The sequence below is a fragment of the Rhododendron vialii genome, chromosome 4a (assembly GCF_030253575.1).
Source record: "Rhododendron vialii isolate Sample 1 chromosome 4a, ASM3025357v1".
NCBI lineage: Eukaryota > Viridiplantae > Streptophyta > Magnoliopsida > Ericales > Ericaceae > Rhododendron > Rhododendron vialii.
Genome location: NC_080560.1, coordinates 40,084,425 through 40,111,494, shown reverse-complemented (window position 1 = coordinate 40,111,494; position 27,070 = coordinate 40,084,425). Strand labels below are relative to the sequence as shown.

General features: G+C 38.0%; 4 protein-coding genes across 9 annotated transcripts; all 4 read left to right on the top strand.

Moving 5' to 3' along the window:
• The first annotated feature begins 4,675 nt into the window (after positions 1 to 4,675).
• On the top strand, positions 4,676 to 8,502 carry LOC131322571 (F-box protein CPR1-like). Its single transcript, XM_058353931.1, has 2 exons — positions 4,676 to 6,474; positions 8,078 to 8,502. The coding sequence occupies exon 1, from the start codon at positions 4,787 to 4,789 to the stop codon at positions 6,398 to 6,400; it is 1,614 nt and encodes a 537-aa protein (XP_058209914.1). The 5' UTR covers positions 4,676 to 4,786; the 3' UTR covers positions 6,401 to 6,474; positions 8,078 to 8,502.
• A 5,817-nt stretch (positions 8,503 to 14,319) lies between these two features.
• LOC131323217 (F-box/kelch-repeat protein At3g23880-like) lies at positions 14,320 to 19,862 on the top strand. 3 transcript variants are annotated; one of them, XM_058354911.1, is made up of 2 exons: positions 14,320 to 16,486; positions 18,474 to 19,862. In XM_058354911.1, the coding sequence occupies exon 1, from the start codon at positions 14,883 to 14,885 to the stop codon at positions 16,428 to 16,430; it is 1,548 nt and encodes a 515-aa protein (XP_058210894.1). In that variant the 5' UTR covers positions 14,320 to 14,882; the 3' UTR covers positions 16,431 to 16,486; positions 18,474 to 19,862. The 3 variants fall into 3 exon arrangements, with proteins under 3 accessions (XP_058210894.1, XP_058210893.1, XP_058210895.1); XM_058354910.1 differs by lacking the exon at positions 18,474 to 19,862 and adding an exon at positions 17,100 to 18,373; XM_058354912.1 differs by lacking the exon at positions 18,474 to 19,862 and adding an exon at positions 16,585 to 17,003 and having other exon boundaries at positions 14,320 to 16,545.
• Positions 17,676 to 19,862, top strand: LOC131323218 (uncharacterized). The gene is made up of 2 exons (XM_058354913.1): positions 17,676 to 17,822; positions 18,559 to 19,862. The coding sequence occupies exons 1-2, from the start codon at positions 17,676 to 17,678 to the stop codon at positions 18,958 to 18,960; spliced, it is 549 nt and encodes a 182-aa protein (XP_058210896.1). The 3' UTR covers positions 18,961 to 19,862.
• A 3,433-nt stretch (positions 19,863 to 23,295) lies between these two features.
• Positions 23,296 to 26,857, top strand: LOC131323216 (F-box/kelch-repeat protein At3g06240-like). Of its 4 annotated transcripts, none has more exons than XR_009199119.1 (2): positions 23,296 to 26,249; positions 26,342 to 26,857. XR_009199119.1 is itself a non-coding variant. In XM_058354908.1 (2 exons), the coding sequence occupies exon 1, from the start codon at positions 23,361 to 23,363 to the stop codon at positions 24,432 to 24,434; it is 1,074 nt and encodes a 357-aa protein (XP_058210891.1). In that variant the 5' UTR covers positions 23,296 to 23,360; the 3' UTR covers positions 24,435 to 24,449; positions 26,342 to 26,857. The 4 variants fall into 4 exon arrangements, 2 of the variants coding, with proteins under 2 accessions (XP_058210891.1, XP_058210892.1); XR_009199118.1 differs by having other exon boundaries at positions 23,296 to 26,253; XM_058354908.1 differs by having other exon boundaries at positions 23,296 to 24,449.
• Positions 26,858 to 27,070: the final 213 nt, after the last annotated feature.

Below are 27,070 nucleotides of genomic sequence, written 5' to 3'. Positions count from 1 at the left end.
AATGTGTAATGATTGTGTCTCTCTTTAATAAATTGAATTTTCCAAATTGAACAAACAAATCAGGACGGGGAGTAGATGTTTATATATAATTTTGTTATTGTACATAAATAAGTTAATATTATACATATAAACTATTATAAAAACATATTAAAATTTAAGTTTATTGTAGTGCTTAATTTAATTTAAAAGTTTAAACATGAACAAGTTGTAATTTTCATTAAATATATACTACTACATGTCGTGCATGTACGAGTCTATCCATCTTCAAGGTTATGTGTGAAAATCTTATGAGATAAGCATATACATTTGTGATACCCCTCGCCTTTAATTGTGTTTAGAGTTTGATTATGTGTCAAGTTTTGAGTTAATCATGGGAGATATGAACTATTGTATCGATCGATCAATAGTTAATTAATTGAAATAGGAACATGCATGTACATATGGAAGCACACGGGCACACATGCACTCAATAATTTTTTTCCTAATAAAACAAAAAGGGATAACCAGGCATATATGAAGATTGCATGCACGAGTACCCTTATCATGCACCATATATTGATCAGCACCATGCACCACGTCTCTTCATCCTCCAAATTACTAAAAAGAAAACTGTGTAGTACACTACAAGAAAAATTGCATTGGGTGACGAATGAAAATCGTCGCAAATCGTATGTTTTTCGTCACAAATAATATAGGTGACAAAAAAAAATTTGTCGACTAAAGGTTGTCGAGGATTCCTACCTGGTGACGAAATCTATTTTTCGTCACCTATAGTGCCTTTTGGTGACGAAAAATTTCGTCACGGAAAAATGACTTGGTGACGAAATTTTCTTCGCCACCTATTGTGCTTTTTTGATGACAAAAAATTTCGACACAAATTATTCCCTTTGGCTCGTCAAAAGTGACCCAACGGTGACGAAATTTTTCGTCGCGAAAGCCATTCTTATATGTGAAAAAAATCTCACTTTCTTGCTCCTGCGGGGTTTCGAACCCGAGTTTCCTAAGTTTTGCAGGCAAGCTTTAACCAACTACACCACACAAACTTTTCAGCATATGTTTGAAATATCTAATATATAACACATACATTGAACATTAAAATATATTTTGAACGCCATTTTGAACTATTAAACATTAAAATTAGCAATTTTAATAAACATAAAAGTCGTAGCTCTTTATGTTATTGTTCAAACCCAATTTAGATTATCTCAATCGGAGTTCTGAGCAAAGAGTTATGCCCGAAATATACTTGGTGACAAAGTGTAATTCATAAATTTCGTCACCAAAGGATAAATTTTTCGTCACTGAAAACGTAAAAAGAAGACGAAAATATTTTTCGTCACCAAATTGGTTCATTTGGCAACAAAATATTTTTTCCGTCACTAAATAGTTATCTTTGGCGACAAAAAATAATTTCGTCTCCTTTTTTACTCTTTTGGCGACGAAAATTTTATTTCGTCGCCAAATAAGAGCCTTTGGTGACAAAAATATCTTTTTCGTCGCTAAATAGTTAGAATTGGTGACAAAATAATTTCGTCAAGAAAGTTATCAAAACAGTGACGAATTTATTTTTTTGTCACCAAATATACTCATTTAGCGACGAAATTAAATTTTGTCGCCACTTTTTCGTCACTAAACATACTTTTTCTTGTAGTGGTAGTATATAACTCAGTTTCAGAAGAACATCGTACAAGTCTCCGGCCACATCCACATACGTACTCTTCCGCCGGGCACCTCCCAAGGACGGAACCAGGATTTCGTAAACACAGGGGCTAGATTTTGAACAAGAGGATTTTGAAATTTCAAGGTTCAAAAATCTAATAGTTTGTATGGTTTAAGTTTTGAGGAAGGTTTTTTGGATAATTAGTGGAGAGAGATGAAAAGAAAAATGAGATTAATAATTGAAGAAAAATTTATGGAAGACCATGTGCAAAAAGAGAAATTGGATTTTGAAACCCAAAACGAACACATTTTTAAAGTATTTGAATGTCTATATGACACTCAATAAAAAAATACAATATTTATGTGTTCTTAACAAATAAAAAAACAACTAATATTATATTAAAATTTGGAGAGGAAAAAACCCGAAACAATGCAGGGGCCCGTGGCCCGCATATGCCCATACATAGATCCGTCTTTGCCACCTCCCGGCCCGTGCTCGTGGTCGACTGGGGTCAAATTTAATGGTCAATATATAATGTCGTAGCCGCACGAGACTCATTGGCATGCATGCAGGTGCGCGCGCTGCACCTCTTTGAAATTCCGTCGAGGGCTACGTACGTACGTATAACCTAGGTGGATAGAAGGCATGCATGCGCGCAGTTGATCACGTCCTAGCTACCATATGCAAGGCAGCAAGAGTACGTCTGTGGATGAGCTGTGGCATGTGGATCCAGCCCGGTCTTGAGTTTTCCGGGGCCCTAGGCGATCAAGGTGTTAACCGTAGTAGGGCGCGCGACATATGGAAACTTTTACATTTTCGGATTAATTGTAGCCATCCATGCGCTAGCTCCTCTTGTTGCCAACCCACACTAGGAACGGAACGGACACCAGTACTGCCAACACCACCGCAAATGTCGCCGCTGTAACCAACTTCAGCTTCTTCATCGCCAAGCCCGGCTGCCAACTCAAAGGCGGAGCTAGACATAACCGTCCCTTAACCGTTCGGCATAGGAAAAGGCTCGGGCTGCTACATCAGCCCATGGATCCAGCTCACATTCACTTCTTCCACTTCTTCCGACACGTTCCGTATGGAGTGTTGCTATTTTGAACTTTTTTTTAGATTTAATGTATTTACGTTGCTATGCATGTTTATTTTTATTTTATTTTTTTGTCTCTCATGCATATGATCGCCCCTGTGTAGTAAAATTTCTGGCTCCGTCCCTGGGTCAAGCCAATGGACCATATGCTACCTAATGTTAATTACTTTCTGGAGCCTATCCTATTGAAGATTGCAAAGTTTGTTGTGTGGGTACACAGTGGGGTGGAACTAGGATTTTATGAACGCATAGGAGCCGAATTATGAACAACAAGATTTTGAAATTTTCAAGATTCGAGAATCTAGTAGTACTTAATTTGTTTGGTTTAGGTTTTAAGGGAGTTTTTTTTTGGGCAATGAGTGGATAAAGATAGAAAGAGAAATGAAATTAATAATTTTAAGGAAAAACTTATAAGAGACCATGTGCAGAGAGGGATTGGATTTTTGGACCCAAAAGAAACGCATTCTTGAAGCATTTAAATGTTTAAATTAATAACATTCATTAATGCATAATAGGAAATTGATTTTAGCACTCCAAAAATTGATGGAGGAAATCCAAAAAGACGTGATTTTGAGTATTAACACAGTTCAATTTTGGAACCCTTCCATTAATTTTTGAAATGTCAAAATCAAAATCCAATGTAATATCTAAGTGTTCTTCACAAACAAAAAAGCAACTAATATTAACATTAAAATTTTGGGAAAAAAAATCCGAAACAACGCTGGGCCGTGGCCCCAATATGCCCCTGGGTAAGTAATTGGGTTCTCGGGCTTACCAATTAATTGAGTGTTTGAAATGGGTTTTAATTTATGATTAAAAAAAAAGAAATGGGTTTTAAGTTGTGGTTGGAATTAGGGCATGCAGCGGGAGATGAGATGAAGCGTACTTAGTAATGTATAATTATCAACGGCTCTGATCTAGTTTCTATATTCTCAACTTTATGATGTAAGAAAAGATCGTAGGATTTTTTTTTTATATTTTGAAATTTTTATTTAGGAACAATATTGTTAGAAAATTATATTTGTACTGTCTGTTTTGCACGTTTCTTATTTTTCTATTTCCTAGTTTTGGTAGGATTTATTATTCCCTTGGAGATGTTATTTCCATGAGATTTTATTTTTCTTTTTATTATGGTCTTGGTTTTCTAAGTAATTGTTTTGCTTGGTCTCCGTTCTAAGTAGTTATCTTATTGTTAGGATTCCTACTAGTATAAATAGGGGTGTAAGGTATTCAATTGTTCATTTTTAAATCAATATTATTTTGAGAGTTCTCTCTATTTTCCTTGTGCGTGAGGTATGCTCGTGGATTCAATCAGTGTTTATTCAATTCATTTGGATTAGTACCAGTGGTGGAGCCAGGATTTTGATACCTGGGGGCGACTTAACAGACATATATTTTTAATAAAAAGGAAAACTTATGTATATCATAAGGTTTTTACTTTTCAGTTCATTATATTTGTACATTGAAATGATTCCTTTAGACTATTTCAACTGTTACATGCTTATTTTTTATTTATGAAAGAAATTGAGAAATAAGAATGTAAAATAATCAATTTTTTATCAAATCGAAGCAAAATTATTAAAATTATAAATAACTATATACAAATAATTATCAATAATATCCAAAATCAGATATATACCAAACCAAAACCAAAACTGAGCCTTAAGTCCCAATCAAATGGGGTCAGCTACATGAATCCGTGTTTTTCAATATGATTTATCAAGATATATATAAGAAAAAAATCTTAAAATACTCGTGTTAAAGTCATAATTTTTACTTTTCGATTTTCCACGTCGAGACGACCCAATATTACAATAAAGTTTGGCGTCATACTAAAAAATAAAAAAAATAAAAAAATTGAATAAAAATAAAACCTTTCCACTTTAACAATCTCTCCACTTCTTGACATTCTCATGTAAAGCCATAGCCCAAATAGGCGACGGCCAATACCTATATAAAAGGGTTCATTCTAGTCTCTCGAAGTGTGGGAAACGAATAGAAACCTAAAATTTTGGATCATATTTGGTGCGATGGATTTCACGCTGCGGATGGACAAATCTTACTCCTCCTACCTCAGTGCTCTCAAAAGTACTGCCAAGCGATCCGGCCGACGGCCGCCGTCTTTCCCCACCTCACCCCATTTCTCATATCTCAATTCTCTTCCCGAATACCAGCTGCCAAATATCCCACCAGATCTCGTAACCGAAATCCTCTCTCGTCTACCCATCCAATCTCTACTCCGGTTCCGATGCGTTTGCAAACCGTGGCGTGACTCCATCTCCGATCCCTGTTTGGCTCTTTCGTTTCAAAACCGGAAAATCGCCATCAGATACGGTAAGGGCTTATACGATTTGAACTTACACTCTGAATTCGGTAAAGTTTCGATGGTAGAGCTTCAATATCCGATGAGGAAGAAGGAAATAGGTGGCACCGAGGAGGTAGAAATGCCACGGTTCGAAATCTTAGGTTCTTGTAGGGGTTTGTTGCTTATTAGACGTGACATGGATTATTTTTCCCCAGTAAATAGACATAGACGTGACTTGGATTTTTACCTGTGGAACCCTTCAGTTAGGCAATGCACCAAAGTACTTTCGCTTCCGCAGCGAGATCCGCTAGATAAGGACGTCCGGTATGAGAGGCCTATGACTGGCTGTGGTCTATGTTATGACTCGTCAACCGATGAGTACAAGGCAGTAATGGCTTACGAGCGTTGTGACACTTACGATGCTTGCACGGGAATGGCCATCGTTGCTAGTTTGAAAAGCAAACATTGGACTAGTTATTGTTTCCCTTACCAGCTGGAGTCCGGTCCAGTAGTGAACGAGCGATTGCACTGGGTGGTCAATCGAGATGAAAATGGTACGCGATTTCCAGCCCAACAAATTGTTTGTTTTGATCCGTTGGTAGACGAGTTTGTAGAGTTATCAACCCCGCCATCTTATGATGGGGATAGAAATGTCATATTGGGTTTGGGGATTTTAGATGGATGCCTTTGTGTGGCACGTTACTGTGTGGCACGCTACTGTTACTATGGAAGTGATTATGAGAGTGATCATGAGTTTGGTTATTGGAGTGATTATGAGGCCTATAATAATATACCAGATATCGAGGTGCTAATCATGAAGGAATACGGCGTGGAGGAATCTTGGACTAGTTTGTTTGTTATGTCTCGTTTTGGGGGATTGTCAACTCCTTATAGGCATGGACCCTATAGATTTGGATGTTTCGTGCCATTGTGCTTGACAGAGAATGGAAAAGTTCTTGTTGCAGTGAATGGAAAACAAATATTGCTTTACAATCCGTCAGAGGATTCGGGAAGGCATATTACCAGTCCGGCAAATATATTTGTGTATGAGGAGAGTTTGGTTTCACCAGATTCATGTGGTGGGGGAAATGATTGGAGAATAGAATCGGTGGATGCTTGGAATTATGTCTACTACGATGATAGTGATCGGGCTCAACAAAAATACGATTGGTGTCCGTGTTGTGCTTGTGACCCCTCCCATTGGGACGACATGTACGATTGGGTGGTGAACGGTGATTATGATTGGGAGGTGGACGGCGATTATGATTGGAAGGAGGAAGACTTCTTGAAAAAAGAGAAACAACGACATAGAATGAGAATTAGAACAAAAACTCTTTGAAAAATAACTGAAAAAGACGAGGACGGATAATGCGAGAGGACGACGAGCTCTGAATAGTGGATATTGTCAAATAGGTATATTCATTACATTTTTCCTACCTAATTTTCTTCAACACATTTATGTTTGGATGGATGATTGGATTGGTTGTTTCAAAATCTGTTATATTTCAAATTCAATTTCAGTAGCTTGATCATGAGTATGATAGCTTAGCAAAGTTGACAAAATAGCAATAGAGCTTTTTCAGGAATTTGTAATTCATGCTGTAATTATACTACAACTTACTTTGAGTCCAGCAGTTGCGAAGAGTCAAATTGTGGAAAACAAACTGACGGAATTCTGGGGCATGTCACGCCGACGGAATTCTGGGGCATGTCACGCCGTGGGCATCATCAAAGAGATGCTTCTTAATACAACCTGGTTCTGAACTAAAAACAACTAAGCTATTAGCCTTTTATAATTAAAAGCCAACTTCGCTTGTGTCTCAGCGCAAGGATTAAAAATTAATCATCACAGTTTTGTTAACAAAGTGAAATTAAAATTATTTCCTTATCACGCTTTTTCCAAAACTGTGATCTTTTTAGTTTTTTTTTAGCGTGGTCTTTATCTATTATTCTCGTAGTGATTGGAATTGGCATAGTGAAAATCCTAGGTAATGATGGTAGTTAGATCTAGGAATTCTTCTTTGCATGCTTCTGTTTGCTTAATTAGATCTAGGATGTTATGACATGTCTCAGAACTAGAATAAGAAGAAATGTCATGCTCTTGGTCTTGGACCTTTTTTTTTTTTTTTTTTTTCCTTTTTAGTTCTGTATGCTATGGTGAAGAAGTAGATGGAACTATTGTATTCATCGTGATTTAAATATCGATTATAGTCGAGTCAATTGTGTCGCTTTTCGAAAAAAAATTATTCCGTTACTTGAAAAACACCATCTCACAGATGCCCAACAGTGTGTCCAAAATCTGACATTCAGCAGATGCCCAACAGTGTGTCCAAAATCTGACATTCAGCCCTGAATTGTAACTTGAAGTTCCTTGTCAAAGTATTGCTTGAGCTGTTCATGCTTTGTTCTTAACGAAACGACACCTAAACCTCCAAACTTGTTCCTATCTGTTAATTTCCTCCAAATCTTTTTTGAACATAATTTCCTCCAATTTCCAATCTGTTTAGTTTTTTCATCCAATGTTCTTGTTTCTTGTAGCTTTGGTGTGGGCTTCAGGCCAACCTTCCTTTGTTTGGTACTTGGGGGGCACATGATTAGTTTTGATAGCAGGTGTCAACCTAGTAGGGATGTCTTCTTTGAATCGATGACCCCTGTCGCCCTCTTTGGATCTATGCCAATCCCCACGTAACACACATATGAGAAAATTCACTGGTTCGAGATACTGGGGACAATCCACCTTTGGAATTCCATAACTAAGGTTGTTTCTCAGTTCTGTATCTTTTGTTGTGATTGTTCTCTCAAGAATTAGTGAGGGTCCGGAAGAAGGCTACCTTAAAATGTAGAACATTGTATTTTCTTACAAGAACATTCTCAGCTGCTTATTACCAACCATATACAAATACATACAAACATGCCAAGAATTTACTTTGATTTGCCCTATTGATCGAAATCTAGCATCGTCGAATCAATCTCAATTGCTTATTTCTAACTATGTTCTCTCCATGTGTGCGCGCAGGCCAAGGTTTATCTTTTTTGCGACTCTGATCCGATGGTGCAACTTGACGAAACTTCTTCAAAATTTGAGCCAATAGATTCTAATGCAGTTGATCCCTTTGCTATCAGTCCAATCTTTTTGGTGCGGTATTGGGGAGACTCGAAAAGGAAGTGAAAGAGATTGAAGCTATTCAAATGAATTGAAGGCCAAGAAAATTGATCAATTTGTTGTAATCTGGACTATCAAATTGTAATTTGTTGGAGCATCAAGTTTTTAGTTTTGCAAAACCCAACTTCTTATGTAATTGATAATTGTGATGAGAATAGCCCGACGTGGGACTATATGATTTTATGGTTTTTGTTGGGAATGGATAATTTGGCAATTTGGCTATGAATGTGGCTTGTGAATGGTGATTTAGAATGAAAAATGCCCGGCATGGGCTTGTGCATGTTGTTCATGTTGTTATTGTTGAACTAACTGAGACAAGACGTCGGGGCTAGAACCAAAAACAGGGAAGACTTTGCTGAAATTTTTCCAGAACCTACCTTTGTGATTCGTTTTGAAATTCTACCAGGCATGTGTCCATTTCCATTAATAAAAAAGAACAACCCATCATCAACAACTAAAGTGGCACAATTTTATAAACAAAAGTAGAATGTATCTCATCAAAGAAGTAAACTTGAAACATAAATCTCCAAATCATCTACCTCATAAAAGGTCATTTCAAGACCAACAAGTTAACCACAAATACAGGCATGATATGGACAGCTTTCAAGGACACAAAAGGGGAGAGATAATATGATTTTTTCTGTAAAACTTTGTTGTCCATTATTCGTTGCATTCACAAAAGAAGAAAGACAAAAGTAAACTACTCTTCACCATTATCCGTTGCATTCACCATTTCCGTAAAACTTTGTTGTCCTTCGCATCCCTACCCTTAAGTTTTCAGAATACTTGGTTGTGGTCCTCCCCAATATTGACCTTGATCTTCCAAAACACTTGATTGTCCGCAAAAGTTGATTGTCCCCAAAAAGGGTAGGAGGGAGGGGCAACCAGTGTAGCAGCCCTACTGGGCATGACCATGGGGGCTCTTTACCCGTTGTGGAATGTCCGGTTGAGCCATAGCTACCCAAAATTTTAGTACATGAAGAAGTTTTTTTTTTTTGGTCAATAATGGATATCAAGATAGGAGAAGGTTAAAGTTTCATGCACAATTTGGGAACACAACTCCTCGTAGTAGCACGTATGTGGGCTCTCATGCATCAAATGGCTCTGATGTTGTTGAAGTGTGTCGAGAATCATGTTATGAAAATCGGTTCCTAGCAGTGTGTTGAGAATCGTGTTTAGACGCATGCCTTTGTGTGGCACGCTACTGCCATGGTGAAAGTGTGGCGCACCACATCCGTTGTTAAAGTGGTTATGATTACTATGCCTATGAACCAGATATCGAGGTGTTGATCATGAAGGAATACAGCGTGAAGGAATCCTGGACTAGTTTGTTTGTAATATCTCATTTCGAGGGATTGTCCAGACCTGATGGATATGGAAGTTTGGTGCCATTGTGCTTGACAAAGAATGGCAAAGCTCTTATTGCAGTGAACGGAAAAAAGATACTGGTGTAAAATCCCTTAGAGGATTCGCGAAAGTATATTACTAGTTCGATCAAAAAGTCTGTCATAGATGTATTTTCATACGAGGAGAGTTTGGTTTCACCTGAGTCGTATGGTGGGGGAAATGATTGGAGAGTAGAACGGGTGGATTCATGGAATTTGGTCTACGATTGTGGTTGTGGTTGTTGGTGTGACCATTGCATCGATACACTCTCATTGTGTGGCAGCAGCAATTTGGATTGGGAGGAGGACGACGACGATATGACGTACGATTGGGAGGAGGAAGACTTCTTGAGAAAAGAGAAAGAACAACATAGAATGAGAATTAAAATTAAATTTTTGTTTGTAAAAAAAAAAACGAAAAATGAGGAGGGATAATGTGGGAGGAAGAAGAGCTGCGGATGGTTGATATTGTCAAACAGGAATTCCTTACGTCTATATAATTTGGGATATTCAAGTACTATATCATTTTGTGGATGGAGGATTGGATTGATTGTTTCAAATATTTGTCATATCAAGTTTATTTTAAGTAGCTTGAGTGTGATTGCTTTGTAAAGTTATGATACTGTTTGCAAGACCGACAGCGATTCCCTGGAAAAATTCGGTCTTAATCCGGACCATTGATTGCCGAGATAAATGGTCCGGATCCCATGAAAATCCTCACACGATCCTCACAGAGAGAATCCTCATAGCGGATCCGGATCCGGCATTTAGAGATGGCATAAAGCATTGCACTGAGTTTTATTCTTCTAGTAAGTTGGTAAGTTGGTCCGGACAACATAAGTTCTCAAAAGAATTGCTCATTCTCCTAACAATTAATATAAAGAAAACTGGGCAAACCTGCGTTCCTTGTTTTCGTTACGTCTTCGATCTCATTGTTTGTTCTTTTTATTTACATCCATTTATAGCGAAAAGACCCAACTTCTATTCAGTTGCATCTTGGCCATCTATCTTGGTACGTAATCAATAGTTTTGATTTAAAAAGGACTCTTCTAACTAAAAATAGGCTCTTGCAAGGAATCTTCTTTTAACTCAGCCGAGCTTACAGGGACTGCTCTCCGCAGTCCAAACCCAATCTGCAGAAAAGAAAGATTCATATATCTAGTATGATTACAATATTTTCCGTACTCGATGTGTGAACATGTTGTGTTGAACACTCAGAATGTGGTAATACTACTTGTTGAAATCAAAGTGTGATATACATTCCAACTTCTTAGACAGAACAATTGAATACAATTGTTTCTGGCTGAAGCACTTACAACTAGCTAGAACTCCATGTTGGAAAAGATAATACACTCACCGAGGCTTGTGGTGGCTATTTATGTGGTATGCCGTGACATGTGTGTGGTTTAGGGATCGATGTCATTGTACACAGAAGTATTCGCAAACGCTCTAGCACACTGATGAGTTGTGAGAAACAAATTTGGTGCGTAGGTTGCGGCCTTAATTAGTGTTGGCTTAGTGTTGGTTTAATTAGCGATGATGTGTAGATGGTGGAGGTGGTGGCATGGTGGTTGTAGTACCGGTAAAGTAATATTGGTGGTGGTAGCGGTAATAAGATGGTGATTGTGAGGTGGCGATTGTATTGGTGGCGGTAGAGGGGTGACAGTCATGGTGGTGAAGTGACAGTGGTGGTAAAATGATGGCGGTGAGGTGGTGGTGAGGTGGAGATGTGGTGCTAGTATGGGGTGAAGAGATGGTGGTGGTGAAACAAAAAATCTAACATCAAAAGATTTGATTTAATTTGGTCGAGTGGATGCGTCTGGGGCGCACTTCAATTGCACCTGAGGCGCATTGCATACAAGTGAAGAATACATGGATGCACTTGTGGAGCATCAGGATTGCGCTTGAGGCGTATATAATGCGCTCGGGGCGCATTGCATTTGTTAAGAATGCATGCATGGATGCTCCTGGGGAACGCAACAGGATTGCACCTGAGGTGCATGTGTTGCGCGCCCAGGCGCGCTGAAATTGCGCCCGAAGCGCATATGATGTGCCCGAGGCGCCCTCAAATTGCGCCTAAGGCGCATTTCGTTAGTAGAGATTTTGATTTCGATGCGCCCGGGCTGCATTCTTATTGCGCCTGAGGCGATTTTAACTCAATGAAATGTTCATAAGTTCCTTTCCCCCAACACCATATCACTCAACAAATTACTCTCCCAACACCCACCACCACCATTTCCACCCCTCTAACTCCAACATCTTACCACCGTCACTCCCACCATTTCACCACCACCACCGTCGTTTCACCACCACATAACCACCATCATTGCCCACAGCTGTGCAGGTGCAGGTGCAGGATTTTCCAAGTCAAACTTATTACAAATATCTTGTCCACAGGTGGAGGAGGAAGACCTGCAAATAAAGTGTGATTTCGTAAGTTCCTTTTAAGAGACAATCATTAAGTGAATGAGTTGGGAGTACAAAACCAATTTTATGTTATCTACCTTCTTTTCTTCATTTCAAGTTGATTTATAGGCATATAATCGCAATGTCAACGTGATTTTCTTGGCTTTTTTGATTTTCTTGGCTTTTTTATGGTTCATGTATTGAGTTGTTCAATTTGGACTCACTAAACTTTTTGGTTAGTCAATGTTCTCATGCTTTCTCTGCTTAAATTGAAATCACACTATCCTTCAAATGATCTCTTGTGGGCATCCTCTTATTCCGTTCAATCTGAAAGATGATATATCGATAAAATATGAGATATTGTGTCATTGCTTAAGAAAAATATTGGTTTGGTGATGCAAATTTTATTGTAATAAAATATCCAAATTTTCTTTTATTAGTTTGAGTTGTTAAAATATTTTTAATTAGGTTTCGTGTTCCATGATTGCTTCATGGTTCACGGCGGGTCATGTTCCCGATTTTAGGGCGTGACACTTCTGATAAGCAGGTCTAAACACCTTGAGGTATCAAAAAAAATAATCCATTCTTCTTGTAACTCATTATAGAGAAAATTGGGCAGAACTGTGTTCCTTGTTTTTGTTATGTATTCGACTGATTGTTTGCTTGTTTTGTTTACATTCCTTAATATCGAATGGATCTGGCTTCTCTATAGTTGGAACTCTTGCAGTTGCATCTTGGCCTTCCATCTTGGCAATTAATAGTTCTTATTTAAAAAAAGACTCTTCCGAATAAGAATAGGCTCTTCCCGGGAAGAATAATCGAACGAAGTTGAACCAATTAATAAAAATATTCTTGGACGCTCGAGATTACACGGACTGCTCTCTGCAGTAAAAAACCAAACCGCATAAAAGCCAGATTAATTCATATCGAGTAAGATTGACGACATTTTTCGTAAATTTTTTTTTTGATCCGCCATTTTTCGTATTGGATTTCCAAAATTAGTGAACACGCAGTGTTTCACTTGAATCTTATCTAGTACAGTCACAATATGGTGATATTACTAGTTGAAATCAAACTGTGACACACATTCCAAATTCTAAGAAAGAAAGAACTATTGAGGTCCCGCTCCGCTAAGAAAAACAAGTATTTTGAATTAGAGGTGATGTATTCTGAGAGAATGACCGGTCTCGTAAAACGAAAATATAATTTCTTAAAAATTAATAACCTTAGCGGAACGGGACCTGAATCCAACTGTTGCAGGTGCAGAATTTTCCTATCTAGTAGACTTATCGAACTTTCAAATTCATTCTCTATACAAATTGCTTGTCCACAGCGGGAGGAGGATCGATCGGAAAAGAGCTGCAAAGTGCAAATAAGGAGTCATATGGTAAGTTCCTTGTCCTGACAAGCAGCAAGGGGAATTACTTGGATTGCAATGCGGGACTAGGAGGAGTTGATACATTTTCTTTTTTTCTAATCAGGTATTCGGGCCGGCTTACGCGCACCTCGACTAATCCTAAAAGACTATAAACTGACCATCCACTAGTGGGAGCGCCACTTAAAACCGAAGCAAAAGCGGAGTTGGTACATGTTGGAAGTAGAAAAACCTTCCGTCAACTTCCCTCTTTTCTTCATTTCATGTTGATTTATGGGCATATTGCATAGTTTAAAGTGGTTTTCCGAAATAAAAGCCTTTGGCATTTGTTATGGTTAATGGATTGAGTTGGTTCAATTTGGACTCACTGAATTTTTGGGCAAGTAAATGTCTTCATACTTTCACTGCTTCCATTGTAAGAGAATATTAGAGCAACTTTTGACTCATTTATCCTTCAGTTAATCTCTCGTGGACATTCTCTCATTCCATTCCAACTAAGTTAAAAAGAACCAAATTTTTTGTTTACTTAGACGTCCGTACAAGTTTACGTGCACCTTGAGAGACCAATTCCACCGCCGACTTGCGGGAATCCCAATTAAATTGGATCTCAGGGTGAAAGTAGAGGAGAAAATTAGCAAATTATGATGACTTTTTTTTGTTTGTTGTTGTAAAACTTTGAATGGTAATCCAAGATAATCTATGAATGTCAATGAAATTGAACCATCACTTGCCATTTTTTTTTTGAGGTGCACTTACCATTATGTTTATAAGGGTATAACTGCAAAATCAAACAGGGTCGAATACCTATTCGGTTTAGGTTTTGAGAGAAATATTTTAAAATAATGAATGAAAAGGAATAGACAGAAAATTTACTAAAGATCATACTCAAGGTTTTTTTGAGATCCCAAAACAACTACCTCTCCCACAAAGAAACCGCTTCAACCGCGCATATTCGAATACCACCGAAAACATTAATATCCCCACGAATTTATAGGGTTTTCTCCCTTCCCACATCTTCCCTAGCTTCTCTCTTTGATTTTTCGAATTTATAGGATTATCTGTTGCCTCCCCCGCCGCCGTCGAAGGACGCTCCGATCGGCTGAATCGACGACACCACGTTCTCCGCCTACGCCGGGAGCAAGAGGTTCGATCAGTTGCCTATTCCTCAGAGGACGAAAGACGGGCTGAACGAAGCTCTGCGGCTGAGATATCCTCGGCGCGGCGAAAACATGGTCGGGGAAGAAAGAACCAGGCGTGAAAAGAAGAAAAATCAGGAGAGAGAAAATGTGTCAGTAAAAATATTATAAAAAGGGTTTCCCCGTGAACAGTTGCTCGGGGTATTTACCGAAGTGTTGTAGCAAAAGGGATTTTACCTAATAGTTTACCGAACTGGTGCAAGGCAGTTTTAGGTCAATTTGGTAGGTAAAATACCTAAAAGAGGCATTTGGAGAGTCTTGTGTACATGCTGTAAGGGTTCGTTTCTTCGGACTTGATGGATTTTCCGGATTCTTACCTGAATGCTCTCAAAAGCACTGCCAATATATCCGGTCGACGACGGCCGCCGTACTTCCCCCCTCCTCCTCATTCCCCGCCTCCTCCTCATTCACCAGATATCAGTTCTCTTCCCGAATCACAGGTGCCAGACATCCCACCGGATCTCCTAAAAGAAATCCTCTCCCGTCTACCCATCAGATCTCTGCTCGGGTTTCGATGCGTTTGCAAACCATGGCTTAAGTTGATCTCCGATCCCCAGTTCAGTATTTTGTTTCAAAAGGGGAAAATCGCCATCAGAGGTGGTAAGGGCTTGTTATATGATTTACACTTAGACTCCGAATCCGATAGAGTTTCGATGGTAGGGCTTCACTATCCGAGGAGGAAGAAAGACATAGGTGGCACGGAGGAGGTAGAGATGTCACAGTTTGAAATCTTAGGTTCGTGTAAGGGTTTGTTACTTATTAAACATGACATTGATTTCTACTTGTGGAACCCTTTAACCAGGCAATGCACGAAAGTGCTTTCGTATCCGCGGAGTGATGAGATATTTGAGTACGATAGGGTTTTGACTGGCTCTGGGCTATGTTATGACTCGGTGACCGATGAGTACAAGGCAGTAATGGCCTACAGGTATCCTTACAGGGGTGGTTACCGTCTCAACGGTGACAGGGGAATAGCCGTCGCTGCTTGTTTGAAAAGCAGACGTTGGACCAATGTCTATTTCCCTTACAAATTGAAGTCGGGTGACTCGGGTCCAATTGTAAACGAGCGACTGCACTGGGTGGTCAAGCGAGATGAAGATGGTATGCGATCTTCGACCCAACTAATTGTTTGTTTTGATCCGTTAGTAGACGAGTTTGTAGAGTTTTCAACCCCACTGCCTTATTATGGGGAAAGAAATGTTATATTAGGTTTGGGGATTTTATATGGATGCCTTTGTGTGGCGCGCTACTGCTGTTGTGAAAGCAGTTATGGGCCGGACGATGATCCAAACCCAGATATCGAGGTATTAATCATGAAAGAATACGGCGTGGAGGAATCTTGGACTAGTTTGTTTGTCATGTCTCATTTTGTAGGATTGTACAAATTTTATAGTTATAAACCTCATAGATATGGATGTCTGGTGCCATTGGGCTTGACAAAGAGTGGAAAAGTCCTTATGGCAGTGAATGGAAAAGATATAGTTCTGTACAATCCATTAGAGGATTCGCAAAAACATATTACCAGTGCTTATCAAAAAAATATACATATTACTAGTCCAACAAATGTATTTGCTTATGAGGAGAGTTTAATTTCACCTGATTCATATGGTTGGGGATTTGGTTGGAGACTAGAATGGGCGGATGCCTGGAATTCGGGCTACAAAGATAGTGATCGGGTTAGACGCGGTTGGCGTGACTGCTGCGATTATCCCCCTTACTGGGAAGACATCAGCAACATCAGCTACTGGGAGGAGGACGACTATACGACAGACGATTGGGAGGAGGAAGACTTCAAAAAGGGGAAAGAACAACATAGAATGAGAATCAGAACAAAAAATCTTTGAGAAAAAAGCCCCAAAAAAGAAGAGGAAGAGCTTCATATGGTGTATATTGCCAACAGGTATTCCTTTGTGTTTTACCTTGTCCTACCTTTTCCTACCTAGTAATTTTCTTCCATGAGTAGATATAAAATTGTTCCAGTACCGCTAGCTTTATAAGTTTAGGATATTCAAGTACCATGACATTTCTATTGTGGATGGATGATTGGATTGGTTGTTTCAAATATCTATAAATTCAGAGCCAGCTCAAACTTATTGGGGGCCAAAAGCGAACTCTTAATATTGGGTACCCTACATCTTCAAAAAATTATTTTAAAAGCACAATAAAACTACTAAAAGTTACAAAATCCCTTCTTGCTTTCCTTAGAGTGGATTGGCATGTTGGAAGGATGGATGAAACCATTTTTGTTGAAATACTCAAATACCCTTGTTTGCATGCGGTGAGTGTGTATGGTTGGGTAGTGTTGCTAAGGTTGTTTTGGTAGTTTGGCATCCTCGGATTGCTGTATGGGGTGTTCAGATTCTGGTTTTTTAATTTTTACTTTAATGGGTTTTTGGACTTTCAATGTTTTCCATCCATGTCCCGTTTCGTGTGTTGTAGTTTAGGCATTGAGGTTTGTGGCGGGGGTGTTTCCGTAAAGTTGTTCATGGATTTGGTCTGCTGTCCCTCTACAGATTCTGTATGATCATGCCAGCAATGAAAAGCTCTTGCAGGAATCTCAGCAATAACTTCGCTCGGATTCGATGAGCATGCTCTCAATTCCTGGTTGTGTGCATTTATGATTGCTCTGTTCTAGATCCTCTCCAGGAGGGGTGGTGTGGATCTTCAAAAAAAGGAATAAGAATTCCTCAGAATCCGATGAGAACTGGGTTAGGAGGAGGAATTATGATCAAAGATTGGAAGAAATCTAGCATCACATACCAAATCTTGTACTAACTTTTCCAGCATCATTGAAATCATTGGATCGGGATTGCATGAGTTGGCATGGGGAGAAGAAAATCAAATCTTGAATGAGATCTTCTATTGATTTCCTCTTCAGTTCTGACTTGGAAGACATGTTGGGGTGGAGATATTAATTGGGCATGAGTTGGCAAGGGATACTCTAAACGAAATCTTTCTTTGATTGGGAGAATCGTACCACATAACCTTTGGATGTTGGAGTTCTATTAAAATACCAATCCAAGAGTACATCTTTTTGCACTGCACATGGACTGTTCGGTCCTGCTCAAGGGTGGGCAGGTTTCTGAATAATGAAAAAACTTCAAGCATTTAAGCTTTGTTTGATGGAGTGGCAAGACAGTTTGGGGTTGCTGCTGGATGTCCTTTCATCCTCTTATCAACTTCTAATTTTTTGGAGGGCTAAGAGGGAAGATGGAATTCTTGCTGGGATTATTTTGGTAAGCTCTTATCAACTCCTGATTTTGGGAGGGCTAAGAGGTTCTTTCTTCCTCTTACAAGTCCTACTTTTTGGAGGGCTAAGAGGGCAGAGGGAGTTCTTGTTGAGATTATTTTGGAAAACCCTCATCAACTCCTGATTTTGGGAGGGCTAAGAGTTTTTATTGGATTCAATTTCTTTGAGGTCCACTGAAATTCCGTGATGCTTTTTTCCTTTTTTTTTTGGTAACGAAATTCCGTGAAGCTTTTTCAACTCTTACTACTGAAGGGCTAAGAGAATGCTGTATCTAGCTTAGTTTTTGGTGTTTTTGATTTTTGGTTTCTCTTATGAACTCCATAGCTTTGGAGGGCTAAGAGTGAGGGATATATTAGGTTGATGCTTATGTTATGTGATTGTCTGGTGGTAGCTGTTAGCATTATGTGAAGTGCTCATTTGTATACCTGAGATGTGTGTGGAGCCTGATTGAAATCTCTTATCATCTCCTAATCATTTGGGAGGGTTAAGAGATCCTTGGTTACAGTTAATGTTTATTGAGATTACCATTTTTGAGAACCATGAGTAGCAAAATTAATAATATGACGACTCTGGTTTGCTGATAAAATATTTGGATGCTAATATGGTGTGCTGGTTGCTGTTGTTGGTGCTCATGAAGGACTGTTGACTGAAATGCAAGGTGGTTTTTGTACTTGGCATTCCTCCCCTCTCAAGCCTTGTCTGATGTTGTCTCACCTATATAGGACGATGGGCATGATACCGATGTGGAGTGGAACCATATTCAAGAATGGAAGTGCTGGTTTTTAGAAGTCGTTTCGAAAGCTGTTTGTTTTGATCTTGTGGTAGTGTTTGGCACTGTATTGGAGACTGGATTTTTGTCTACAATATCAGTTTTCTTTGTTTCTTCTCAACTTCTCGTTGGAAGTTCCCCCTTTCTCTCCCTACTCTTTCTTCCCCCTCCTTCCTCGATGTACCCCTTTATCGAGTTTCTCTTTAATAATATTTTTGCCATTTCAATAAAAAAAAGACAGTTTGGGGACATCAACACCAAAATCCAAACCATGGAGGAAAAGCTTCATTTCTTGGATACTGAAGGGAAACTAAGACAACTTGCCAGCAATGAAATTGAGGGGGAAAAAACCTGAGGGAAGAATTCTGGAAATTATTGAAGATGGTAGAAAGTATATGGAGACAGAAAGCAAGAATGAGATGGATGAAAATGGGAGATAGAAAAACAAAATTTTTCAAATTCTGGCAGACGACAGTATCACAGAAATCTCATTAGAGCTATCAAGACAGAGGGAAGGGTGCTAGAAGAACCAAATCATATCAAAGAAGCAGCAATGATATACTTTTCATACATTTTCAAAGAGAGATAAACAAGATCAACTTTGGGTGGTACTTTCCCAAGAATGATGACTGCTGAGAGTTCGAGTAATTTGTTGCTTCTTTACCTTTGATTTTATTTGCTATTTATGCTGCTGCTTTAACTCCTCTAACTCAGTCTTATTGAGGATTTATAAAACGTATCATTCTAAACACAGAACAAAATCTCTCTCATAGAATATTAGCAGTGCTTAGATTGTTGTTTTCTTCACCTAACCCTTTGAGTTGACTTATCAAAGGCTACTTCTAGAAAAGATTATAAAGAACTAACTTATAAACTTACTTAAAAGATAGAAGAGATCATAGTTCATTGGAAAATAGGACAACTCTGAACTATGCATTCATGGTGATTGGAAAACCACCATGATCAGATCTACAGCCTTAGATTGGTTTCTTAACAAGATGTGCTTACATCACATGCTATAGATAGCACATGCTTTCCATCCCTGTGCATGTAGTGTGAACACAATCTAACGGTAGATCTTCGTACTTTGTTTTGGTTCAGTAGAATAAGAACAATTAATCTTCCTAAGTTCTTGAATTTGAATCATAAAATCTTCAATCATATTTTGAATCATTAATGTTTATAACTGTGTGGATTTGCCATCTGTTGCGAATCATTTCAGATGCTAGAGAATAGCCCAACATGAAGTAAACCCAACCCCCCCCCACCCCCAAAAAAATAATAATAATAAAATAAAATACTTAGCCTATAAAAGCATCAACTGCATCTTCCCATCATCTTTTGCCTGCTCCCATGAAAACCTGAAGACATTTCCGCACAATTCCTGCTGCTACTTCTCTTGCAAGATTGGCAGAGCTTCAAAAGGTGTGTATCAGTGTATCTCAAGAACCTTGAACTATATTTGTTGGAGGAATTCATAAAAATCATTGGAAGCTTATTATTAGTTTCATATTAAAAATAAGAAAAATAAAATAATTGATTGTCGAATTAGTATTAAAGAGATTCTATCATCTCATCTGCTATGAATTGATATGCCCTTTGCTATTTAAGAACACTTGATTAGATTTCTCACAATAACTTCTTTTTTGAACGGCGAAGAAATTTTATTAATAGAAAAGAGATAAGAGAGATACAAAGGAAAGGGACAAGAGAAGAAGGCATCACAACACAAAAGTAACATCCCAACAAAGTTGGCACCTTACCCTGCAACAGTCATTTGCCATCTCACCCACAAGTTGATGAGGAATCAACTAAATGATCCAAAATACAAAAAAGAGATGTACCAAAGGCACCACAAAAGATGTTCTAAGGCCCTGACCAAAATAAGCCTCAAAACTCAAAAGTATTAAGAGCCAAAGCTTTGCACCAGCAGGAATCTTCCCAATTATTGACGAAACTGCCCAAAGAGAAGACCAGTAGATAGTGGTAAATCTAGCACCCCGTGATTGCAGTTTTTCTTGAGACCAAATCCTTTTGTTTCCGCTTAAAACTTGTAAGCATTGATTGAGTGCTTCTGGCCAAGTTTGAATGCCAGCAGCAGTTGACATATAGCCTTCCAAGTGTAACAGATTTACAGCAGCAGTATCAACAGTTCAAGTACTTGACCAAAGCATTCCAATCCAAACACTCCCAGAGCAATAGCAGAGTATTCTTCAGAGAACCTTCCAGTGTGATTTGTTTAGAAGTTTTCTTCCCCTTTGACATCATTAGACTTATAAAGAAACATGCCCAAGACTGGGCAGTGAAGTAACATATGTCTGCCCTCAGAAAACATCAAAGGCAGGTGGGCCCCATCATATGTTTCACGAGAATCCACACACACACCTAAAACAGGAGAAAACCTCCCCCCACACACAAAGCTATTTTATCCAGCTTTCACAATGGAGCGAAGTCTGAAAATAATGTCGTCCATTGTGTAGTCACAGCCCTCCTTATTTGTTGTCACCCAGAATGCCAATCTTGCTTTGATAAGTTCAATGGTTTCCATCCAATCCACTGCTTTGTTTTCGAAAACCAGTTGATTTCTTGTGATCCATACAGTCCACAGCACTGCAAAAAAAAAATAGTGCTGCAAATGATGAGGCAGGTACCCCTTGAACTCCCCACCATAGTAGAATTTCTGACCATGTGTTCCAAACAGGATTGCAGTGCAAAAGCAAGTGATCCAAAGACTCCAAATTTCCAGTACAAAATCTGCAGATGGCATCCCCTTTGAATGACCCCAATTCTCAACAAAAAATACGATCAGGTGTGTCAATTGATACAGCCACTACAGCTTCCTCAAGTAGATCCAATCATAAAGACCTCTTCTGAATTGAAAGCCCCGTTGATGCATATCTGTTATCCTTTCTAGCACTTTATTCGGTTTCTCATCCTTATTACATAACGGGTAGTCCTATGGTACACACTACTTATTAGGGATGTACCATATACACTATGATTTTAAACCCTTGGATTTAAAAGTGAATAATCTGGACCACTCATTTATTAAATCAATTAATAAAATGAAAAAATGGCTTAGCAGGTAATAAGTTATTCTCTCTTCCTTGACTCTCTCTCTCCCTCTCCCTCTCTCTCTCCCGCATTTGTAAAATACTACAAATTATATAACATAACTATAATTGTTATGACAATACAAAAAATTGACATTTTCTTAAAACAATATGTCGTATCAAAAGAACATTTAGAATTGTGCATTCAATATACTTGATATAAAACCAATTTCTCTTTTGTAACTGAATATTCGGTTGACTTGCAACCGCGACACAATAATGACGATCAAAACCATTGATTTCATTATATTTGTTGATTAAATAATCCATGTAATTTTTTGGCTCGATAGGGTTTAGAAAGCCCTTTCATCGGCACCCGAATTCAATAGTAAAAGGATTTTTTTTTATTTGATTAAGGGTCTAATGATAAGCGATTAACTTCATTCTTGTATCTGGATACATTAAATTTTTTCGATTACGCAGTTGTGAGTATGAAAACGTCAATTTATGGTATTGTCATAACAAATTTGGTTATATTACTGAATTTGTGGTATGGTATTTTACTAATTATAACTATCGTTAATTGAACATTTCGATTGAATTTTTTTCATACGACACGTTATAGGTATGAAAACGTCAATTTATGGTGTTGTCATAACAAATTTAGTTATATTACTGAATTTGTGGTATGGTGGTATTTTGCTAATTATAACTATCGTTAATTGAACATTCCGATTGAATTTTTTTTATACGACACGTTGTGGGTATGAAAACGTCAATTTATGGTGTTGTCATAACAAATTTGGTTATATTACTGAATTTGTGGTTTGATATTTTGTTAATTATAACTATCGTTAATTAAACATTCCGATTGAAATTTTTTTATATGACACATTGTAGGTATGAAAACGTTAATTTATGGTGTTGTCATAACAAATTTGGTTATATTACTAAATTTGTGGTATTTTGGTCTTGTTACAGAATAGTTTAATCAATTTCCTTTGCTATGACAGTTGTCGGCATGAAAATGCCAAATTATAGTATTGTCATAATAATTATGGTTTGTTATATAATTTGTAGTATTTAAATATGTTTTCTTTTGATACGACACGTTGTGGTAAAAAAATGACAATTTTAAGTGTTGTTATATAACAAATTTGGTTATTTTACTAGTAAATTTGTGGTATTTTACACATTTATTTTGTTTGGGTATAACAACTGTTGATTCTGGTACGACATATTTTGATTTTGTTACGAAATATCATACGTGTCAAAGAATTTTTGGTACAACTCATTGTGATAAGATAATGTGTTAATTTATGGTGTTGTCATAACATTTGTGGATAGCATTATTTAATTTGTAATATTGTACACATATATTTGGTTGGGGTACAAGTATTATGATTTCTGATACGAATAATTATGGTTACATAATAACAATATTTTTTAATTATGAATAACATGCTAATGATCTGTTCAACAGATAAATTTTAAAGTAAAAATCGTAACTAGCATAAAAAATATGCATTCGAAAACCAAAAATCGTCCTAAAGAAAATCACCGGTTATTATAGCTTTGTCCAATTTTGTGTATCTAACACAGTTCAATTTTACAGTCCTTCGTCAATTCACAATAAAGGATAAAACGTTGGAGCGAAATAAAAGAAGAAAATCGATAAGCAAGTTCTCTCTTTGAGCTCGCGATGAAGACAGAGATGCCGAACCTTCCCGAAGAAATCATCGTCGACGTACTCTCGAGACTACCTGTCGTCTCCCTCTGCAGATTCAGGTGCGTTTCGAAACCATGGCGCTCTCTAATCTCCCACCCTAGTTTCATCAAAACACACCTCAATCGCAACACCGACAAAAACACCAACAAGTACGAGCGTGTCGTTCTCAGCGATCATCGAAATTGGTACACCGTGGAACTCGATTCATCTCAATTCAGGCACCATTCAGTGGCAGTGCGCCTGAATTTCCCACAGGGTCAAAACCCTAGATATTGTGAGGAGATTTGTTATTCGTGTGATGGCTTGGTGTTGATGCTCGATCGAAGGTTCCATTGTTGCTTGGTGAACCCGTCTACTCGAGAATCTAGAAAATTGCCGTTTTCTCCTTTTACGTCTAAGCCAGGTTTCACTGATTATGGGTTTGGTTACGACTCATCCATTGATGACTACAAGGTTGTAAATATTTGTTATTATGATGGAGAAGCTGACGCTGGGTGCGCTGATAATGTAGTCAGTGTGTATGCCTTAAAGACCAATTCCTGGAGAAGGATTGAGAACTCTCCTTATGATCATTCATGCTTTGGACATCATTCAGGGGCTTTTGTTTGTGGTGCACTCCACTGGGTAGCTAGCAATGGTACAGACGATGTTATAGTTGCACTCGTTTTAGAAGATGAAAAATTTCAGACTGTGCCATCTCCAACTCCGGATTGTATTGGTGACCTACTTTGTGTTCTTGGAGGTTGCCTTTGTGTGTTTGTTTCTCAGTTTGATCCTTACTGTCTAGATGTTTGGGTGATGAAAGAGTATGGGGTGAAAGATTCATGGATGAAATTTACAGTCACTTGTGATAATATTTATGATTCTTGGAGGCCTTTGAGTTTATCTCGGATCGGTCAAGTTTTACTTAATGCACAAGGAAAAAACTTAGTTCTCTTTGATCCACGGGAGGAAGAATCCAAGGAGCTAGTGGTTCAGGGCCTTCCAACTCAATTTGAAGTAGGAACTTATGTGGAAAGCCTCGTTTCACCCAAGAGGCAATGCTAATAATCACCTAGTTAGGTACTATGTATGTACTTCACCGTATTTTCCATTGCGTATGTGTTTCATTGCTGCACTGTTACCTCTTCTAGTCTTCTTCATTATGATTGTTACAATGATGCTACTTTTGTGTAGTGTTGCCTGTATATTTCGTCTTAAAATTTTTGTTCAAAAAAACTACACATTAGACAATTGTACGGTTGAAATAATTTTAAGTATTTTCTGTTTGTTTTCGGCAATACTTATGTTTTTGGTCGGATTGTGCGGGTGGATTCTCATATCATTCTTCATTTGAAGCAAAAGAAAGACCAGACGTAGGTAAAGTAATGTTTGTCGATGATGATTTTGTGAAATTATGTACCTAATTTTACACAAGCCCTCAACTGGTGAATGGTTCAGATCATTGTCGAAGATCATGTCCAAACTTTCGAGGCTTGACAGGCTATGTCGGAAAAAAAAAAATCAGTGAGATTAGTGTGTATGACATGGGGGATGATGTGATAAAAATTATACAATGATATGATTTTATTAAAACTAAGCATTTGACAGAGAGAATAGCGAAGAGAATTCATCTAGCTAATCCACTTGGTCCGGACACAAATTGTGGTTTGATATGGTTTGGTTACTTAATAGTTACTCCCCCGTCCCAAATTGTTGGTCCTCCTTTCCTTTTTTGGATGTCCCAAAATATTAGTCTCTTTGAAAAGTCAATCTAAAAAGCTTTTAGTTTTCCAAAATTGTCCTTATAAATTAGTCATCATTGTGTTGAAAAGATAGAATACAAGGGCAATGTAGTAAAGTCATGCCTCACAATTTGAATTTGGTGCAATCATTGCTTGTCCTCTTAATCTCTTACTTATCAAAAAAAATTGCTTGTCCTCTTAATATTTAGCTTCCCCAAAATGGGCAAGCAATTTGGGACGGAGGGAGTACAGTTTTTTTATTACCAGTCGTACAAATTTTGCCTTATCTAGGGTGTTTGGCATGATTTGAGCATGGTATAATTGTTGCAGTACGGTTGCTTTCTCCCTTTCTCCCTTTATTTCTTTGTTCAGTTAATCACTCCATGTATGTTAATTTGACTTCTCATACAGACTCATTTTGGGAATTTTCTAATGATGGGGATTCCACCGTGAGTTAAATTTATTGTCCCCTTTCAAATCAGAAGCATGCATATAAGACATGCTAGAAAAGTTAACCCCCATCTTCCTAATGCTGCCATCTCTAGTCCCTGGAACTTCATCTGGTGGTTGCCTATTCCCTTCAAAATCAAATTCTTTTATTGCAAGTTTTGGATGATTGTCTTTCCTGTATGAGTTTCTATCTTACAAAGGTTAGGTTGGAGAACAAGGTTCTTCCTCTTTGGGGGCATTATGACTTGGTTTAGCTCAGATTTAGGTCTTCCTTTACCCTAGCATTGCTCCTCTGTTGTACTTAGGTTAGGGAATGGCACTACAATGCTAATCTTCGCAGACATTCTAGGGAGTTTATCTTTTGAAGGTTTCATGAGTGCTTTGGTGCATTCGATTAAATAGAAACAAACTAGTTTTTTCAAGAATTACTCCATCTCCCATCCACATTATTTAGGTGGCTTCTCATTTTTATTCTTATACTTCACATGTTTTTTCCACTGCTTTCCAACCTTTAATGACTAGAGAATAGGTCTGCGCAAGACCTTGCCTCTTGTCACACGTCATCCAACACCAACATTGCTGTAAAATATCTTTTCTTTTACAGATTTGGTGGGAACCGCTGCGTCAATGAATCCTTTCTACTTTGGTCATTTATTGAGGCCATGCTTTCAATGTGCATTCTACAAAAGTTGGTAGCTATTATTTTTCAATATAATTCAATCATTTGTATATTCGTACAAGTATTTTATCGATTCTAATGACTCCCATTCACTTTTCCAGGAGGATTATGACACCATTTCTGCAATTGCAACCCTGTTGTTTGTCGACTCTGTTAGATGGCACAATCCCTTCACTCATGTATAATTTACTCTATGCCATAGCAATATATATTATCTCTCATGCTCTAGCAATGGCGAAGTTTGTAGCTTTATCAGATGACCAAGTTTGTAGCTTTATCAGGTATTCATTCAGAAACATCCATATCATTCCCTTCTGGCGATGGTTGATGCAAGTTATCGAGCTTGAATTCTGTTGGCCGTTGATTGCCGCGCAAAGTATCTAATCTTTGTACCGTCTTTTTCTTTCTTGTTTCATTTTCCTTGTACTGACTAGCTTTGATTGGGGTTGTATTATGAAATACTTGCTTGTGTTTGTTCTCTTATAAATGAATTTCTTTTTATGCCAAAAAAAATCTTCTGTTACTCTTGTTAGGCATATGCTGCATTGTACTTTGTATTACAGGTTAGATGTATGAAAACACTCCGTAAAATTATACTAAAGTATTTATTGAGTAAATATTTTCCTCTGCTACTTTTTTACCGACATCCTGCAGCAAACACCCTTGGTGCTTGGAGTAAAATGCTCCCGGTTTGAAGGATCAACCAGTTAACCTTTCAACTGAAACCAATGGCTAGTGTACGAGAGAAATATAGAAATACAGTAGTATAAATTTGTGTTAACAGCTGAATTGAACTGAACATGGGACAGTAGTGCGAAATTGAATTTGAA

Coding starts and splice junctions, on each gene's coding strand:
- LOC131322571 (XM_058353931.1), top strand. CDS start 4,787: ATGGATTTCACGCTGCGGATGGACAAATCTTACTCCTCCTACCTCAGT.
- LOC131323217 (XM_058354911.1), top strand. CDS start 14,883: ATGGATTTTCCGGATTCTTACCTGAATGCTCTCAAAAGCACTGCCAAT.
- LOC131323218 (XM_058354913.1), top strand. CDS start 17,676: ATGAAAAAACTTCAAGCATTTAAGCTTTGTTTGATGGAGTGGCAAGAC. Junction 17,823..18,558: donor TTCTTGCTGGGATTATTTTG/GTAAGCTCTTAT, acceptor TCACCTATATAG/GACGATGGGCATGATACCGA.
- LOC131323216 (XM_058354908.1), top strand. CDS start 23,361: ATGAAGACAGAGATGCCGAACCTTCCCGAAGAAATCATCGTCGACGTA.